General features: G+C 41.4%; 1 protein-coding gene across 1 annotated transcript in view; it reads left to right on the forward strand.

Annotated features, from left to right (window-relative positions):
• DGKI (diacylglycerol kinase iota) overlaps positions 1 to 15,085 on the forward strand; it is a 326,628-nt gene that overhangs the window by 201,962 nt on the left and 109,581 nt on the right. The window contains 1 exon segment of the mRNA XM_090043316.1: positions 12,998 to 13,098. Within this exon segment, the coding sequence (XP_089899442.1) occupies positions 12,998 to 13,098 (101 nt within the window).

The raw sequence follows: 15,085 nt of genomic DNA on the forward strand, positions 1-15,085 counted from the left end.
GGTAAGGCTGCTGGGGTCAGCACAATTGCTGGCTCCAGCCTCCCTTACCCCACCTGAGGTAACCTGCCATGCGCCAGAGGGTGCACAGCACAGGTGTTCTCTGCGGACAACTAGCAGAGGCACAAGGTGTCCTGCTGCTAGTTGTCCCCAGGGAACCAAATGTCTGTGCTTGACTGTTTTTTTCCAGTTTGTTTCTGGGAAGTGCTTTCCAAACGTAAAAGGAGGCACCATGCCTATCTCAAATGGAGAGGTATAACAAGGAATTGGTACAGACATGCAAAGTAGATGCAACCTCTAAGTGCAGTGATTCTCCAGTGTCACTTGACATAGCTTACGCACCACTTTGAGGCTGAAAAAAGACAGTCAAAGGGCAGAGAAGTAGTAAATTAGTTTACTCTTTGCATCTGTTTTCCATTTGTCTTTTGAGTCATGATGTTAAGTTCAATGGCAAAAGCAAGATTTTATTGTAGCAGCTTATCAGGCTCGTTTGCTGTGGACAAGTGAGCTATAGTCTACCTTCTGCTTCCCTTTTTAAAGAGATTTTACCAGCTATAGTGCTAGAATTGCTATTATTGATGCTGGTAATGTAAGAAAGAAAAAGAACATAGCTTGGTTTTCAGCGATCAAGCTTCACATGCAATCTGGTTTGATTTATAAGCAAAATCTATGTGGAAGTCACTGAGAAGGAATAAGAAGACCAAGACTCAATTTGCACAGAGTCACTTGGTAACCAAAATCCATAATTTAAAATGCTGCTTAGTATTTTTTTTAGTTAATGTGCTATATGTACCCTAAAGGAGACTTGAGTTTAACTTTCTTTTAGGGTTAAAGAAGAATGTCCTGTTATTCTGGAGGGGAAGATAAACTCCAGAGCTTAAATATAGCAGCATTCCATGAGGATACTTGAGACATGCAGAGACCCTTTTGAGTACAACTAAAGAAGCCAACTTTGGGACTTACCATACATAAAGTGCTAGTTTCTATAAGGAGGGGTGGCCAACCTTTGTTGCATATGTGCCACAAGTGGCATGGGTAGCCTGTGTGTGTGGCATATGGCAGATTGTGCAGGGGCAGGCAGTGCAGCAGCAAATGGGGCAGGAATCAAAAGCAGAGCAACAGATTGGGAATGGAGCACAGGGCAAGCAGCAGAAAGCAAAGGCACAGATAGGGCAGGGAGCTGAAAGCAGAGCAGCAAATTGGGAAGGGAAAGGATCCGAGGGGCACTGGGGAGGATGCAGAGCAAGGACTTATAATAGCTATATATCTTGCCTATCATTAGCTCCCTTTCTGCCACTTAGCAGTGAATATTGTCATTTGTCATATGTGCATATTTTCTGTTGCTGTTGTCTTTTTTTAGTGTGGCTTTGGAGCACTACATGTTTTCTTTTCATTCAATTTTTGTGTGATGCATTCCTTTTGTTTCTGTTTAAATGTTGTATGTCTTTCTCTCTGTCTCTTTCTCTGTCTCTCTCCTGACTTCTTCTTCCTTGTCTGTCCACGCTGTTGTGCTGGCTCTGTCCTGGCTACTCATTTCCTGCTGCGTATAGTATCCATAAAGTGCACTCTGCTGATCTGAGAAGGGTCTCAGCTCCCCCTGACTCCTTCACTATGTGAGTACTCAGCTTTTTGGTTCCCTTTCCCGTTCCCTTTTCCTTTTTATTTTTTCCCCTCCCCTCTTTTGTTTGCTTTCCTTATTTTTTCCCCATCCCTGTCTTCTACTATACTCATTGACCTGGAATGAATGTAACAAGATCATCCAGTTTTTGGCTTAGAAGGTTCAGCAATGACAAATACCTAGAACAGGAGTCACTTTTATATATACAGCCTCTCTTTTTTGTTATACAAGATGGATGTAAAATCTTAAACACAAATACAGTCTTTGGCTCCTGGATTTAATTACTACCTCCAGGTTAGCAGAAGCTTGGAGTGTTTGGGAGCTAGTATGTTTTCCTCATCTCTCCCCTGAGGAAGGGAGAAAGCATCTCTCACATGCCTCCTTCCTTTTCAAGTAATGCTTGGAGCATTGACTGGATCCTGGAAAGAGCCATATTCATTCCTCCATAAGTAGAGGGAAAATGGCCATGACCTTTGGAACTTCTTAAGAAAGCAAGTCCCAAATGTAGCTATTTTTTTGTATTTGTAACTCGGGTGCACCCAACTGTATGCTCCCCTTTGCAAATCGAAGAGATAGGTAGCTAGGCAGAAGTGCTGTGAGAGGGATGTGTAAAATACTGGCCAGTTCCCTCTGTTCCCTATAGAGTCAGGACCAGGAATAGCTTAACTATATACAAATTTATTAATGATTACAGGGAACCTTAAAAAGATAGCTGTTAATATACAACTGATATGGATATTCACAGCTTTATAAAAAAGTATTGGTAAATATTTACAACAACAACAACAAAGTATAGCTAGGCAGATAAACACAGATATCAACAGGTAAGTTCAGGCAAGAACAATAACAACAATTAGATACAGATAAACCTCAACTTACTGACATAACCCAGGTCACATTGGAGGATAACAATATATGTATCTATCTATCTATCTATCTATCTATCTTTATATATATAACTATTTACAAAATAGGCACAAGTCTTTACCCCTCCAGGTACCCACATGGCCAAGACTACTGGGCGTTCCCCTTGGGTGCCAAACCCTGGCACCCTTCTAGGGGGAGGAGTGTCCACCTGGTCACTGATCCGTCAGGACCCCCTTTCAGGGCTGCTTTCCCTGTGGGGACCCATTCCCCGGGTACTCATGGATCTGGGGAGCAGGCCAGGAGGAGCTCCTGGAGCTGTGGGCGCCTTGTCGGGGCCACCCAGGGCCCTGCCTTCTGTCCTCTCTTGGGGCTTGGGCTGCCTTGTGCGGGTCTTGACATCCAGGCCTTGCCTTCTGCTTTCTGTTGGAACTCGGGCCACCTTGTGCAGGCCCCAAATCCTGGACTGCTGGACTTCTACCATACCCCGCTTGTGCCTCCTGGGTATCTGGCTGCACACCAGTGGAGGGGTTGCAAACCCAAGCAGCCTGGTGCTGCTCCCAGGGTTTGGCATGCTGTGCGCTGCCGTGTGCACTGAGTCCATGGCCATACGCCAAGGGTAGCAGACCTGAGCCACCATGTGCAGCTCCCAGGGTCTGGTGGCTCCGTGCACTGCCACATGTGTCGGGTGTCTGGGAACCCAAGCTGCCTCCCACAGCTCCCAGGGTCTGCCCCGTGCATTGCTCTGTGCACTGCTGGGGCTGTAGTCAAAGCCGCTTGCTGCTCCGGTCCCACCAAGGGGGTCTTCCAGGGCTCTTCTGGGCTATGCTTCCGCCCACTAGGCAGCTCTCCCTTGCTTTTCTTAGTCCTGCCTGCTTCTTTGTTCCCTGATGCATCTGCTATGTGCTGGGCACACTGGTCCTTTTATTCACTCTGGAGGCTCCACCTCTGAAGGCTTGCCGGACCTGCAGCATGCAGGCTTCAATCAGGTCCAGGAGCCTCTTTGCGCACCCCGTCTGGGTAAGTGGAGGGGCCAGCCCCACCCAGCCCTTACCTGATTGGTGGATGGGCTGCACCAATCAAAATGAAGATTTTCCAAACCTGTTTGAGCCAGGCCAATTTGGTAAGTCCACCACATATTCAAATATGTATCCAGAATGTTTCTGTTCATTTCACTGTCTGTTCGCTAATTAGTTCCTAGCACAGCTTCCAAATAATTGTTAGGGAGCTAGAAAAATACTGCTGCACCTGTGCCTTAGCCTTGGAAAATATTTCTGTCTAGAAAAGGTATTATAGTAGTTTATCTTCTGATGGTTAAGTAACATTGCCAGGAGCTTTGGAGATGAGGTATTGGTGTCTCTTTCATAAAATTAGACTCATAACTAGGTTTTACCAATAAATAAATAAATATAGTCCATCAACCTTTCTGTAAAGCATTTTTTGTTTTGACTTGTACAAACAGGAAAATTGCTCCCCAAAATGAAAACTACTTTGCTGGCCACTGCTGCATCAGGAAAGAAAAAGACCCTTCCTGCCAATATTTTGATTGTCAATAACTCTAGTGTTGTAAATGGCTGTACTGTAATTAAATTATTCAAGAAACTATCCTCTGTTTGAAAATGCAGAGAATTGTGTGATAAGAACACATACACATATAATGTTATGTAGTTATTATTAATTTCCTTTATGAGGATGGGCCTTGTTGCTAACCTTAATGCACATTTACAATACAAACAGCCAACCTATCATATGTGTTGGCTTTAAAAATGTTTTTGTGAATATTCAGTCAAATAAGAAATGCGGTGTGCTTCATGGTGGTACTGCTTTTGTCCTCCTGTTTTGTGAATGTTCTGCTGGACAACCTTACAAATAGGAAGCACTGTAGAAAAAGTGAACCTGAAGTAAATGTTAAGGAATAAGGAATTTCAGAAGTTCAGTTGCAAATCTTAGGCCAGGTCCAGACATTCAAAAAGCCCAAGGTGGAGGTGATCTAAGTTATGTGCTTTATGCTAAGCACCCTAGGTCACTTTGGAAGTGAACAAAACACACTTTTGCCCTTTGGAGCAAGGAGTGGGGCACGCGGGTTGCCTGCACTGGCTGAGACCAGCCGGTTGGGGGCACTTCTGGATGCCTCCCAGCAGGCTCACCACTGCCGAGAGCAGCCCAGAGGCCCTGCCGCCTCTGATTGGCTTCTGCTTCATGTAGCAGAAATGTCCTTCTCCCCCACCCTCTCTGTCTAGCTGCAGTTGAGTGTGGGCTAAGGGCAGGAGGAGGGGCTGGGGAGAGATTATGCTGGCTCAGGTCTGGGAGAATGTGAGCTGGGTCCATGCAAAAGAAGTCCCCAGTCTCCCCTGCCTCCTGTCCCCTGTCTGCTTGTGGCCTGCATCTGGCTGGAAGCAGGATGTGGGGCTGGGGCGAGACTCTGTGCTGACCGAGCTCTGTGACAGCCCAAGGGTGGGGCTGGCTAGACTCTCAGCCAGAGAAGCCAAGCATGAGCTGAGTCCCAGTGCATCTCCCTGCGAGGGCAAGTTAGCTGGGGGCTGCAAAGCAGCCTGGGATGCTGATGGACAGCGACCTGACTCAGTAGGGGATCTGGTACAGAAGTTTGATAGACCAGTCTAACCTAAATAGATTAAGTCTGATATCACATCAATCCAAGTCTATCTTAGACTGGGTTCCACCTTTTTTACACGAGTCTATGTGCACTGGACTTCTGTTCGATTATGGGTATAGACCAGTTTCCGATCACTTGTACTGATTTATATGTAACGTGTGTCCTTGGTCTTAGTCTGCATAACAAACTTGATTCTGTGGATTATGCTATCTGATTTTGAGACACAAGCAATGCTGTGTGACCTGTATACTGAATAAAAACTAACTGAATATTGAGGATGTGTAAGAAACTGAAAATGGTCAGCAAATGAAGAATTATATGGGAAAGGTTTTAACTGAATCATTTTGAAAAGCACAAATACCTTTCAGAAAATTGCAAGCTGTTCATTGCTATTTCACAGCTACATAAAAGATTCTCAGTACAGCCTTAGTGCTGTATGTTATTCCCTAAGCTTTATTAAAGAATGTTAGCTAACAGAAATGAAATATCTCTCCTGCTTCTCAGAATCGCATGCTGCTCTTAAAGCCAGCATCTGGAAGAAGCTTGGGTGAAGCATTGCTGCATACCCCAAACATTAATAAACCTGGGAATGAAGGAAAGGGGAGTGTTTTTCAGAGTTGAAACCTACCTATTGAGAATGACATCTGGATCTGGGAACTATTATACTGTGAACATCCCCACTAATCTCTACAGTTAAGATAAAGCAGAAAGAGAATGACAGTCTCTAAGACACATGGGAGCCAAACTAATTTGTAAGTCAAAGCTATACTGTATCTTAAAATCTGTAAAAATAGATTAAACATGCAGCTTCACTGTGACTGTCAATTAATCTGCCTGATAAACTGAAGAAAGAACCCCAAGAGGTGTTAGGAAAATTTGGGCTGTGATTGCACTGAGATTCAGATGTTCCTCTTCTGTTGGGTAACGTTTAAAGTGTCTGTGTTCTATTTAGTACAATAAAATGGAAGAGATCTGTGGAGCCTCAGTGATAGAGGCTGCATTAGAAAGCCTTCAGGTTTCCTGCAGTAGAGTTTGTGGGCAGGAATTTTGGAGAGCAAAGCCTGTGGTTCTGGCTTTTGATTTATGGGCAGTAGGGTGTTTTGAATCTTTAATTTGGATGCAGTCTTCCTGGAATTTTTATTAACGATTCATGGATAGAGTTGAACCTTTGCATTTGTAGTGAAGTCTTTTTTTAAAATGGGGTGAATGCTTAGATCTTTGAGTGGGAAGCGCAGTCCTAATGATCAGTATGCATACCTGATATTATATCTAATCTGTGCAGTTGGTGCAAAGCAATTCATCTGAAAAATAAACTTGAAAAACAAGTATTGACTTGCTTGTGACTGGGTTTAGAGATGCAAATATTATTAAAAGATCTACAACCTTTCCTTACATGAAGAGAGCACTGTGGACATGCTATGAGTATTTACTACAAAGTTTTGTATAGAAAAAATGTAACAGATAGTGTCTTATTACTAAAAGATGAGGAGTCCACTAGTGTTGAGTAATGACTGCAGCAGTTTTGTCTTTTTGGGCAGCAAAGGTGTGGAAGAGAATCAGAAATCTGAATATCCAAATTAATTGATTTGTATCAATTTGTATGGTTTGCACAGACAGAACAAACCATTTCACACTGTTGCATATATACCCTAACTCAAGAAGAAAACAGCCCAAAAGCAGGAGGGTCAAGTTTAAAATAAGGCAGTAGTAGAAGGGTGGGTTTGAGAAAATAGTTCAGTAGCCCAAAGTAAAATTAAGGATTAAAGAGGTTGGGTTTTTTTCCTCCTATAATGAATTATAAGAATTTGAGATATGGATTCATTTTTCTCTGTTCAGTCAGTCTGTAGATATTTAGGTGGGCTACTGCTGAAGTGAGTTTTGCAGTGGGTTAATGGACAACTTTCATGAGGTGTGCAGTTATGAGGGAGGAACAAGAACTAAGGCCTGGACTCAGTCAAATACTTATGAATGTTTTTAAATGAATGTAGTCCATCCCTTATTTAGTAAATAGTTAAGCACATGTTGAAGGAAGTGGAATGAAAGGAAGTCTAACGGGCTTAATACAGATGAGATTGTGCTTTACATGTGTCCTTAATAGGCCTGCGCGAAGCGGGTAGTATTCTCTTTGGATTCGGCTGATTCAGGGGACAGTGATTCGATTCAGTAATTCAGGGCAGCCATGGGGGGGCTGGGAGAGTGGGTGGGGGTCGGGGGGCACTCAGGGTGCTGGGGGAGCAGGCAGGGGATGGGGCCTGGCAATTGTCCCCCCATGGTCCCCTCCCTTCTCCTCCAGCCCCCCGCCCCCTACTTACCAGCATGAAGCCTGGGTCCAGCTCCCTGCGGCAGTCAGTGGGGACTGCCTGAATCACCAAAGCTCTCTAAATCCTTTCTGAATCAATTCAGACTTTGATATTGGTCCCCTGATTCGATTTGGATTTGGAGATTTGGCTGTTGAATCAGGCCAAAACTCCTCCAAATTGAATTAGCACCCAAAGCTTTGCATAGCCCTAGTACTTAATGCTACTTTGCTTTACTGAAAGAAGTAAGATCCCATATCGTGCAAATGTCATGTCTGACATAATACACTCTTTAGTCCAAATAGGTCCTTGCTCCAGCTGCTTACTGAGATGCACAAAACCTGTCTATTTTCTTTGTTTGTTTTCTTTGGTTGTACCTGAATGAGCCTCTGCTCTTCAGACGAAAGTACAGTTGTATGAAAAATGGTCACTACTCACTTTTTAGAGGATGTTGGTCTACAGTATTACTCTTCTTGGATTAACAAGGGCATAGGCACAATTCGGATGTCCGGTCCTAGCTGAGGTTTTTATAATACTGGTGCTTGAAAGGGATTAAAAGAATGTGTGAGATTCTCAGCTTCTTTGTGCCATTGTTGAAATGCAAAAGGCTATGAATACTAGTGTAGAATATAAAACATGTGGCACTGTTATGGCCAGACAGACAACTGCTGCGCTTTCCTCCTTAGCTTCTGGAAAGTTCCCTTGAAGACAATAAGTACAACTTAGGGCAGCTCTGAAGTTACTCTACGTCATGTCGATAGGTTAAAATGTTTTGTTGTGGGGGGCGCTGAATCAGCTGCAGGATGAGAGATCTGGAAAAGATAATACAAATTCCCCAGTTGTGCACGAAGGATAGGTTGATTGGCTCCATGTATTGACTAATGTCCACAAAATGAGAGAAATGTTTATGCAGAGCAACTCACTTCTGCAGGATACAATTTATGTAAGTAGCTTAGCAAGATCATTAGCTATATTTTTTTTAACAAATTTCTGGAGCATCTAGCATTGTCCACTGTCAAAGATGAGGCTCCAGCTTGAAAGTTCTGTTCTCTTTACTGTAGTTCCTGTAATTTAAATAGATAAAAGCTGTCAGAAACAAACATACTTTTAATACATCATTTCTAGGCTCTGCCAATGAGATCTCAGCAGCCAGGTTAATTTCCTTTTCTCCTTTGGTTGCTGTTTTCCCTCTCAATTGTTCTAAACGCAGGGACATTTAATTAGTTTTGCATGTTTATTTCTTCTTTAGGAGATAGGTAATTCATTAATCTGTCACTGCAAACATGCCCCAGAGGAGTTTTGTGCTTTCTTAAGTTTAATATTTGGGAGGGTGGCAGGAAGGGGATATTTTTTAGCTGAATCATGTTAAAAATATTCTATATTTGCATGGCTTGATGTGGGCTGTATTCTGAAAGATCTGTCAAAAATGTCACTGAATTCTGTAGGGTTTTTTTTTGTCCCCCTTTCTTCCACTGTCTTTATGCAGACATGAAGAATAAGAAACGGTTCACAGGATATATAAATAATTGGAATGGGAATTAGGGCATGTCTAATTAAAAGTTTTTTTCCAGTTGAATCAACCTGGTGTCATAGCAGAAGTGTGTTGATTGCCATGTGGGGACTCTAAGATCAGGAGCTGGACTGACCTCTCCCATTCTCTCCTTGCTGGGTGACTGGAGGCAGAAACATAAAGCAGAGGTAAAACAGCTGTGCTTCATGCAGAGCAACTGGCATCATCTCGCCAACCACTGGATGACTAAAGGACAGTGCTTAGGTCACAGCTTTATCAAATGCTGAATGTGACTTACTGCTGGATAGAAATATGCCAGGTTCTTATCATGACCCAAAATATGCACATGTGTTTTGGCTTCATGAACTAAAATAGAGAGAATGGGCAGAAAGTGACTGAATAAAAGAAGATAAACATTGAAAATACAGTATCCCTCCATTTTGTAAATCTAGGCTCTTTAGCAGACATGTTAGTTCACATATCTAGAATTCCAGGAATGTAATACTTTAGATTTTAGCATGGATATGCTAAAAACGGTGGGACTTTTCTCTAATAAGCAAGCTTCCTTAAGGAGGTGTTGGGAATTGAAATGACTGTACTTTATAAATAGAGTTTCTCTAGTGTGCTATGAATTCTGATACCCTCTATACAGCTAGTTGATATTGGTGATGTGATGCATGTATTGGTGGGAAGAGATGGAAAGTGCTATTTTGTTGTTGTTGTAAGTTTTAAGAAGCTGTTTGTTTTCTGACTGATTAAAAATTTGTAGTGGGAATTACAATTTTACAGTTGTAAATTGTATACTTGGAAATCACAATTTTAACGAGAATCCAACAATATTTTACTTTCCTAATGATGATTTCATTCAGGTTAGTTGGTCTACACCTGTGTTGTTCTTGTTACAGTTTTCCTTCTGAAAAAGTCTTTATGCTGTTTATTTAGTAGGAATTGATAGTATTTCGTTAATGTTTTTAAGCCATTTGTGAATTAAACAGAAAACTGCCTCTACTATTGAACTGATGCCTTTCTCAAATGAAGTTTTTAAATAATTTCTGGAGATGCTGATGATAATCTTGGAGAGCCCTAATTAGCCTAGGCACAGGCCTCTGTCAACACAGCTGTGCTTCTTCTGGTTCAGGAGCTAGCTCACGCAGGGCTAGCTTGGGTATCTCTGTATAGTCTTGCACATGGAAAACGTGCTTACAATCCCTCTGGGCCTCAGTTCTTATTTAAATCAAAAGGCTATCTTCAAAGTATCACAAGAACGTTTGTGAGGACTCAGTTACATGGATTGTGTACATGCCAAGAGAAGTAGCCATATGACCCCAGTTGCCAGATTGTCACATAATGAAGACCAATACCAAGCTTTTTCAGGTGAATCTGTTGTTTCAATCCAGTGTCTGGTGAACATGTGTCCATATCACACGTACTGCTTTCATACCTGGAGTCGTTGTGAATATAAAGAGGATGGCATGTTATAAGGAGGATGTCATAAGGAGAGTGATGGTACTCAACTGTTTCCAAAGTGTGGTCCAGGGTTAGAGTAGGAAGAAGTTCTGCGAGACTACTAATCTCCCCATTATTTGCTGTAAGGAAAGAAAGAACAACTGAAATCCTGCATACACAATCACCAGATTGAAAACCTGTAGGCTAGGAGACCAAATGACCTTTATAATCATAGCAGTGTCTCTTAGTTTAGTGCTAAAGCATGTTGGCTGAACACTATGGGGAAGGCAGCACTTCCTCTTCTCATACTGAACCTGTTCATAAAAGACTTCACTTTTCAGTGCTGTCAATCTGTCATTTTTTTTTTTTTTACAAACTCTAATAAATTCACTGCAATAGTTTTTTCCTTCCCTCAGACAAAGAGCATGCAATTAAATTCTTATATTCTCCGCCTTAAATATTTTCTTATCTTATGCTTGCTAAAAATAAAATCCCCAGCAATTTTTCGATTTGGAAACCTGCATTTTATATGACTTGGAAGGGAACACAGCTCCTCAAACTGCCCTCTTCGTTTCTCAGCCAGCCATCTTTCTGACAGAATTTCTCTGGAAATAAAAGGACTAAATCTAATGACATATTTGTTTCATCTGTACCCTTCTCCCCCTTCCCACATTCTCTCCATCTCTAGATCTTTCTCCAAGTTGCTCTGCCTAGATGTAAGAATTGCAGGTGGAGAGAACTGGTTATATGGGATGTCATAATGCCAGTTAAGCTAGGAGGATTTACCCTGAAGCTGTGCTGGAAGTTACTAGCACAGCTGTCTGTCAAAGAAACCATGACAGCTTACCTTGCACATGGACAACTTCTTAACATCTTAGGGCACCTGGACACCATAGCGCCTGTCAGTCAGCACCGGAGAAGAAACAACAGTAGCTTGGATGTTAAAAAGCATCACTCCAGCTCCTGCTGTTAACCATTTATGATTCCTTATAAGTTATACTTCATGTATTTTAGGGTTGTTTTTATTATTGCTAAAGAAGCTCTTGTGTAGAACAGGAGTTCCTTCAATAAAGCTCTTTCCAGTGTGTTGTCTTATTCTCCAGTTACAGAGGCACCCTGAATTCATTATTCTTTTACGCTTCTCAAGCAAAGACAACTTATGCCTGAGGTGCTGCTTTAACAGGGACTTTATTTTCAATCTCCCTCTTTTCATCTGTCCAGAGGTAACAGAACTGTTTGTACCAACAGACCAAAAGTGTGTGACAAACTCAGTCAGAAGTGCTTGCAAATTGTAGCGAATCTCAATGGATTTACTGGTCAGAGTTGATGTGTTTTATTAGGTCATCAGCATTTGCAAGCAAAAGAGTAATAGCATGCCTGGAAAAAGTTTATATATCCGAAGCTTAGCTTGTGTTGAGCAGTTTTCAAACCGACAGCACAACTCCTGTAGATCAGATGCAGTAAAAAGTAAAAGAACCGACCAGCAACTTAATGAGCCAGATACAATTGTAGAAAGAGACATGATTCTATCAGCAGATTTCATTTTAATGTTTAAAATCAACGTGCCTAGATGCTGCTAGTGGCATTGACAGACTACTGTTACTGGCTTGGGTGAAGTGTAGAGAGGGTGTTAAAGCATGAAAGTGGGAACCTATTCTTTACTGTGCATTTAATGATCTCCCCTTGGGCAAGACACTTAAATTCTCTTCTTCCGGTACAGATACTCTGAGACTCTCCTAGATATGATAGCAAAAAAATCTTTGGAAAACATAAGTAAGGCGGGATGCTATTAGTTATTACTAAAATTGTCGTTTCAATTATAAGGTAAAAAACCAGGTCGGTGTCAAATGAAGGCAAGCATGAGTCCAAAATAAGGGTGCCTGTACACTAGCATGGAGGCTGCTCTGACATGCTATAATTACAGCAAGTCAGCGCAGACTCGATGAATTGAGTCTGCTGGAGCATGGCAATTACTGCGCTCCAGCAGTCTCCCGTGTCTCGTGTATCAGTGTCCCTGTGCTTAAAAATGGTGGCAGAGGCTTGAAATAAAGCTTGGCAAACAAACTTTAGTGCAAGAACCCTCGTTGCCATTTTTAAGTGTGTTGATACATGAGACATTCTGGCATTTTAATTAGAGATGCTCTTGGAGCCACTCTAATTCAAATGCTTTCTCCCCTCCCTCCGGAGCACATGTAGAAATGCCTCAAGGTTCTTAAGGATGGGTGTCTAGACATTAAGCTAGGCACTTACTCACATTTTCAAAGTGCCAGGACACAGTAGCCACCTAAAACCAATTAAAATCTCACTAGGCACCTGTCAGTATATCTAGGCACCAAAGAACTTTGCAAGTCTGGTTCTTTGCAATCTATAACCCTGAGCTGCAACAGGTGCTACATGAGTGCTTCTGGTCTTTGGGCCTATGTGTATTATACATAATCAGAAAGAATTTCAAGATGGAGTTCTGCCCTTATTTGTACCTTTGCTGCCTTCAATGGGATGGCAGGGATGTGCATGAGAGCTAGTGGAGCTTTCACTGAGGTTTCTGTTTTTTCTGTCTCCATCTGCAGAAAAGACAAACCTTTCCACACCCTTTTCCTTTTTCACTCTGGTGCTGAACTCTTCTCTGACCAGTCTCTCTTCTTTTCTTGCAGTCCCCATTCCATCCCAGATCGCCTGCGGATCAGAGTGAACAGAATTAGTTTACAAGATTATGAGGGGCTGCATTATGACAAGGAAAAACTCCGGGAAGCATGTAAGTCAGAAGTGGCTGAATGGGCTTTGCTTTTTCCAGATAAATTTTTATAGATCTCATATTGACAAAAGTGCCAGGATCAAGCTTTTATCATGCCTGGAATATACACACATGTCCTTGATTAGGCATAAACTTTGTAAATTACCATAACCTCAGAGTATGGTTGGAGTGTTGTATTTCTGATGGTCCAGGAAATGTATAAGAAGCAAGGATTTTTTGTGGAGTTTTTTTATTGGATCACCAGTGTAGTTGGGAGAGCTGTTGGTTGAGCTTCAGACATCAAATGCTGTTCCCTAAGTCTAAGAAGCATGCATGGATACTGAGCTAAGAAAAGACTTCTTTTAAAAAATCTGGACTTAATACAGGTAGTGACTGTATGGCTCATTACAATCTAACAAATACTAATCTCCCTGCACTTCTTAGGTAATAACTATCCTCTCTCTTTTTTAATAGTTTTATCCTTTCACTAACTAGATTGCCTATTCCACTGCAATTCTTTTATCTTATAATGGCTCCTGATAATACTACTTCACTTCTAATTCACAGCCCTTCTCCATCCCTCTAAATCAAACTGTTTGCATTTACATGGAGTCTTTATTCTATTATTTAGCTCAGCCTGCCTCTGCCTTGCTTGTAGACTTGAGGAAGGGCACTTGATGCCTAAAGCTTGTCCAAAAACTCCCCCAACTACACAGTTGGTCCAATAAAAAATACCACAAAAAATGTTCTCTCTCATACATTAACCTTAGAGTAATGATGCTTACATAACTTATAGTTTTTTATCAGTGTCTTTCTGATGGCTATTTTGGACTATAGTCATTTATCTATGCTAAGTTTCTATAACTGACATGAGATTTCAGATCAGGCATTGGCACTTAAGTTCATCCTGTCACTCTGAAGGGTTGCATTGGCTGGCATACAAAATGTCCATAGAACAGGAATATTGGTCTTAGCAGGCATATATCCCTACACCAATCCCTTATTCTTTAACAAGCCTCAGTGCACCATACAGAAGACTAATCAATGTTTTGTTTTTTCATGTAATGATTTAATTGCCACATATAGGGTTTAAGTCAAAAGCAGGTGAGCCCCTTGCATTGGCAACAATGACAACAATGATCCACATGTTTAAAAATGAAGTCCCTTTCTTTGATGACACATGGAGCCATTAATCAATGTGGAACACGGCTGCTTGCTATAACAGTTTAATAGAGTCTTGTTCATACATCTGGCTCATTATTCATATTACATTACAAGCACGACTGTTTGTTGTGTAACAAAGCAGCAGCTTATTCTATAATACAGGACTCCCTGGTAATTACCGGATGGCAATCCATTTAATTGGTTTGCTTATCTTATTGTTGAAAGATGGTAATACTGTTTCAGTTTCTTCCCCGACCCTCATTCCTCTCTATTTCCCCTGTTCACTGTTGCACCTCCCAACAATAGAGTTGAGATAGTCTGAATTTTAATATAAGGTCTGACAACCTCTTGTAAGTTCCTACTACTAGATTTCATCCGTAATAAAAATAATTAGAGCCTTCATTTGATGGATTTATGAAAATTATAGCAAGCTGAGTACTGTAGTTTATGGAAGAGAAGTTTCTCTTAAATTTCAGGTGTAAGCTTGATGTACCATATACTTAAAATTCAGATTGCATGTATGTATTCACCTATGCCAGAGAAACTAGCAACTTTGTATCACCTGAGAAACATAACAGTTGTCAATACTTTTTAAAAACCCTTAAAAGCTTCTAAAAGAGACTTTTTAAACTATTAGAGACAACTAATAGACTAAACTAATAGATACAACTACTTACAAAATGCAATATTGTAACTACTACTTCAAGTATGTATTTATGTCCCTGTAGGAAATGGCAGATTACATACCTAATGAATAAAGTAATGGTATAATGATCAATATGGTGGATGCCTGATGGTGGATACCTACTCAGTGGGTGTATCTACATGAGAAGCTACTGCACAG

The sequence above is a fragment of the Crocodylus siamensis genome, chromosome 4, assembly GCF_052110815.1.
Source record: "Crocodylus siamensis isolate JL-2025a chromosome 4, ASM5211081v1, whole genome shotgun sequence".
Lineage (NCBI taxonomy): Eukaryota > Metazoa > Chordata > Crocodylia > Crocodylidae > Crocodylus > Crocodylus siamensis.